The sequence below is a fragment of the Capra hircus genome, chromosome 1 (assembly GCF_001704415.2).
Source record: "Capra hircus breed San Clemente chromosome 1, ASM170441v1, whole genome shotgun sequence".
NCBI lineage: Eukaryota > Metazoa > Chordata > Mammalia > Artiodactyla > Bovidae > Capra > Capra hircus.
Window position 1 is genome coordinate 98,709,352 of NC_030808.1, and position 5,543 is coordinate 98,714,894.

The 5,543-nt window shown below is 43.9% G+C and overlaps 1 protein-coding gene across 1 annotated transcript; it reads right to left on the minus strand.

The window, feature by feature from the left end:
* Positions 290–4,611, minus strand: LOC108636358. Its single transcript, XM_018050274.1, has 3 exons — positions 4,567–4,611; positions 1,406–1,619; positions 290–747 (listed from the first exon to the last, which is right to left on the minus strand). Exons 1-3 carry the CDS (start codon positions 4,609–4,611, stop codon positions 290–292), a joined length of 717 nt encoding a protein of 238 aa, XP_017905763.1.

Below are 5,543 nucleotides of genomic sequence, written 5' to 3' on the forward strand. Positions count from 1 at the left end.
TTCACACACACACACCTAGGGAGAAATCCTGTCTGGCGCTGAGAAAGTAAGTCAGGTAGGAAGCACCCTGGTCCGGGTCTCTGCCCCGAGGACGCGCAGGGGACAGCGTTCCCGCCTCGCTCGGCCTGGGACAGCTCTGGGACCATCGCCCGGTGCCTGCCCGCCACTGCCGCCCTCCACCCCTACCCGGAGAAAACAGCTCCAGCCACAGGGACGGCAGCAGGTTAGGAGTGGGCGGAGGCACACGGGGCCGACTCTCCCCACACATCCCGGAGCGCGCGGGCTACACTTACATGCCTGGCCGGAGCTGAAGGGCGCTGCCTGGCGGCCAGCCGGCGGCCACCCAAGCGCAGAAGCACCAGAGCCACAGTCGCCAGGTCATCTCCGCGGGGTGGAGCGGCTCCAGCCGCCACCCCTGCTGCGCGCCGCGCGCCACTCCGGCTCCGCAAGTCCGAGCCCAGTGCAGAAGTTGAGCTCGCAGGGCAGAAGTTGGTGTGCGGGGCTCGCGGGCCCGGTGAGATGCGTCTCCCTGCGGAGGGCGCGGCAGCAGCTCGGCCCCACTAGGCATCACTGACGAGGAGGAGCGCGCGGGCGGAACGCCTGGGTGACGCTCGGGCCGCAGAGATGGGCGCCCTTGCTCCGACCGGAGCGACTGGGAACCTGCTAGCCCCGCGGCCCCGCAGCCCCCGCAGCCTCGGTGCCATGGAAACGCGCTCGCTGCTCTCCGGGCCCGGCCCCTCCGGAGCGCTTAAAGAGACAGTCCCGCTGCCACCTTGGCTAGGCTAGCTGTTGAGCGGCCCTGCGCCCCTCGCCCTTCTCACTCCCTCCTCTCCACCCTGTGCCGCCTGGAGGAGGTGCGGAGCGCGGCAGGACGCTGGGGGCGCAATTAAAATGAGATTTAGGGGGCTCTGCTTAATCATCTCGCCTTACCCCGCTCCCTACCTCTTCCTACCTACACATGCAAGACACACACCGAAACCTCTCCAAAGACGCGAAGCGGTTCGAACCCCTCACAAACCAACCTGCTCAAAACCAAGCCAGATATAATCTGCCACCAGCAGAGACTAAAGGAAAGCTGACTTTTGATTCTTTCTCGCTCCGCTCCAAACCCGAGTCTCTGGAGTCTCAGAACACAGGCTAGGGGCAGGGGGTGGGAGTGGGGGTTATGTGTGTTTGAAGTGGGAACCGAAGAGCAATTGACTGAGTCAAATCTCCTGCCAAATTGACAGTTGCAGGACACCGTCGGCTCATCCAGAAATCCTCGTCACTCCAGATGGGATCATCTCCCTTCCTTTTATTTGGTCCCCATCTATCTCACCCAATTCAGGCACCAGAGTTATAAGGAGAAGCCAACCCTTTTCCAAACCTACCCCCACTTTTCCTTCACACGAGCTTCTCTTCCCACAGATTTGCTGAGGAGCAGTCCATTGCGAGCCCCCAGAGCCCTTCCAGAAGGGAACAGTGTCTGCTCGGAACCGGAGGCTCCGGCTGCGGTGCTGGCCCGCCTGCCTGGGACGCACAGCCAAGCGCCGCGCGGTCGCCAGCAGCTCCGGCCCGAAGCGATGCCTCTGCCCGGCGCCAGCTGCTGTCTGGAAGGCCACAAACCTCTGGAGTCTGTTCTAGAAAATAAAAATCTATGGTGCATTGTGCCCTCCAACAAGGACAGCCCGGCTCCGAAGCCACAATCTGCAGTTCAGCACTGCAGGAATCGGATCAATCTGCAGAGAGAGAACTTATTTCTCTGATTCCTAAACTTAACCAAAAGTAGCTCTCCAATGACTCATTCATAGTCAAACATTTAAAGTGGTACCACCTGATTTGCTCGGTCCTATGAGTCCGAAAAAGATCTTCCGCAAATGGTGTTTGGGGTTTCCCTTTGCCCTTCCTAGTTGAGTTAACCATCTGGCTCTTCAATTCAGTTTTCTGAGCCTTTGTTCTCCCTTCTTTCCCTTCTGCTTTTTCTGCAACTAAAGAAGCAATTGGGCATATACAGGAGAGACTGAGGAGCAAACTTCTGGGGTTTCTATGAAAAGAAAGAAAAAAATTAGGGTGGGATAGAACCATTACACTCCTGAGTTATTTCACATTCGATGACTTTGTCCTTGACTTGTGGCATTGGAATTCACACTACCTTGCAGTCTTTTCTATTTCTTTTAGACATATTCATATTTTTTACTTCTTTTATTTAACTCAAAGTGAAAAATCAAATATACAACTAGATGATGTCTCAATATTTGACAGATGGCTTTAACAAACAGAATTTTGGGACAATTTGCACAATAGAAATCTTTATTTGAACCCCTTTACTTTATAAAACAAGGATTTGTTCTTTCTTTTTTGTTCCTAAATACTACTTTTGTATGAATCAAACCTTTTCCAATCACAGGGCAGACTTAGGGAAAGTGCTGACATCTGTTGTACAAATGCATTGTCACTTGGCTAACTCTTAATTAGTTCTGATAATGGCTGCCCAGCATGGGTTGCTGAAACACATTGATAATTTTAACATCTATTTTTAACTCTTAGTTTTAACTTTTCCTAAACCTCTTTGTCACCTTTGTAACCAGGTAACAAAGTTGAATGCCTAATTTCACCTCCTCTTCATCTTGTTGTCCTTCTTCTAGTGAGGTGCTAATGAACAGTGAAATGACCAAAGGCAAGCAGGGCAGGGGGAGGGCAGAAAGGAAGAAAAGGAAACTGGTAATTCACAGTAATCGTGACTCCTGAACTGTGTGTACTGACTACATAAGGTGAGACTGTTTTCTTCCCTTCTCAATGTAAGCAGAGGTGAAAAGATTAATTCTTTCCATTGATTCAATTTCTAGTTTGTCTTTAGATGAAACCCAAAGAATTCAGGTTATTTCAATACAGTTTGATCTTAATTGTTTTAATGAAAATGTATAGCATACCTAAAGATGACAGTATAGATTAACTGTGCCCTGAAATTTCTGTGATCTGCTAAGCCTTTCTTTGCTTCTGGACTAGTTTTTACACTTCAGGGCTCTATCTTCAACTAATCTCATTCCCTCCTGGAGTGTAAAAAGTTTCTAATCATTTTCTTTCTTTATGTTACAGAGGCCTTGCATAAATAATAGACCTTCTTTATCACAAGGCTAAATTTTATGTAAGCCACAGCTGAAACCCAGAATTATTTTAAGAGCTAAAGAATAATGGGGAAATACAGAAATATATGTAAATTATCTGATTGCATGGCTGTTTAGTAAAGGTCATGTTTAATTTGGGTAAGGGGGAAGTGAATCAGTAAATTGAAAATCCCAAATTAGGAGTTTCCTTTTATGCACCTTAATTTAAAGCTATGTTTATTATAGATGAACATTTAAAGCACTTTGGATGTGATGCTAAATGTGGTTAGTGCATATTTCAAAAAGTGAAATTGATTTCAAATTATTTTAGCATGGATAACAATATAGCCATGTAAGCAATTCTCATTAAATGAAATATACTCTTCCAGCAAAAGGATTTAAAACTTTCCATGAACTGGGAAGCCCTAATTTGAACTCAGCTCTCCTTTTGCAATCTATTCATACAAGTTAAAAATAATTGGTGATTTGGTTTGATTAGTTAGTTATTTTGTTCTGTAAAAAGAGGGTGAATTGTGAAACTTGTTGTTACAGTCATACATAGTAAAAGAGCAAAGCAGTTTGGTGGTTTGGGGATGCTATGAATAAACAAAATGAAGCCAGATACAAACAATTCATTCAGCATTTATTGTCCAAGTGAAAGAAAATTTTAAATTAATAAAGCAAGAGAATGAGGCATATACACAAAGCATGATTTTTTTAAATTAAGAGAGAGAGAAGTTTTGTGTTGATGTTACCCCTTGTTCAGACATAAATTTCATGGAGAAAAAAACCAGAAACATCATGAATTGGGTTTTATTTTTGTGAATGGTCTTTACATTGTCAACCTGAATAGGTTCTTAAAAATGGATTTATCAAGCAGACGAATGTTCTCTGAGAAGAATCCAAAGGATTTGAGGGGACCTCCCGTGGGAATGCCACATGCTACCCCACTCTCTCCAGAGCTGCGTCAAAGGAGTAATAAATATAACTAGCTTCTCCCTTGTTAGGAGGAGGCGGAGTAAGCCAATTTCATGCTTTATGTATGCTGGTTGTAAAAAGGAATGCTTACCTAAAAAGAAATAGATTCCAACCAGATGTTCCAAAATCTTCCTCAGCTGCTGCTTGAAGCTTTACAGTCACTGCATACTTTATCTTCTCGTCTATCTTCTTCTAATTGAGAAATTGTTGATCCATGCAATTCGACAGGCAGGCTGCTGCAAAAACCTTCCTGCCAAAGCTCTTCAGCCCTGCTCTCCTGCACACAGAAACTTCCAGCGTCTGTATGGGGACAGGAAAAGAGAGCGGGCCACTTCATCTGGCAGGTGTTGTGGGTTGAAAGAAGAGGAAGTCAGAAAGCAATTCTTCAAAGGACAGATTCTGTCACCTAAAAGTGTAATAAATTGCCATTATAGAAATGCCTACAAGCACTAATGAGCCATGTACAATGAAACCTTGACGTCAGGCAAAATAGAATGAGACTCACCCAGGAACCAACTTGGAATTGCCACACCAAGATGTGAATAATCATTCTCGCTTTGGTTTCATCTGCCACTAATTTTGTCTGTACATGCCAATAGCTCTCTTTTTTAGGAAAGTGATAAATTTAGCATAAAAATCCTAAGATCCCTGTCTACTGATTAATACATAATTTCTCAGTACTGTGCTACTCATTGGCATTAAGACTTGACCAGTTTGATGTAAGTTATAATAGAATTACCAACTCTAGAATTATGTATATTTATGAGATAGGACACAATTAGAAGATACATTTAACTTGTACTTTTTTGGAAACCATACTTTGCACAGCTAATTCATGTGTGTGTGTGTGTGTTTTAAAGCATGTAACATTAAGTTTACTGTAGTGTTAAGTATATTCACATTTTTATGCAATATCGCTAAAACTTTTTCATCTTGCAAAACTGAAACTCTATTCCCATTAAACACTAATTCCCCCTTCCTCTCTCTGCTTAGCTGTTACCAAACAACTTTCTACTTTGTTTCTATGATGTTGACTACTTTAGACACTTCATGAGTAGAATCATATCTTTTATGACTGGCTTATTTCACTTAGCATAGTGTCATCAGGGTTCATCCATGCTGTAGCATATGACAAATTTCCTTCTTTTATAAGGCTGCATAATATTCCATTGTATGTATATACCACATTTTGTTTATCTGTTGATGGACATTTGGGTTGCTTCCACCTCTTGGCTATTACGAATAATGTTGCAATGAACATAGGTGTATAAATATCTCTACAACCACCTGCTTTAAATCTTTCCAGCTATATACTCAGAAGTGTGATTGCTGAATTATATGATAATTTTGTTTTTTATTTTGAGGGAACCTCTGTACTTTTATACATAATTTCTGTACATTTTATACTTTCACCAACAGTGCACAAGAGTTCCAATTTCTCTGCATCCTTCTAAACACTTGTTATTTTCTATTCTTTTGATA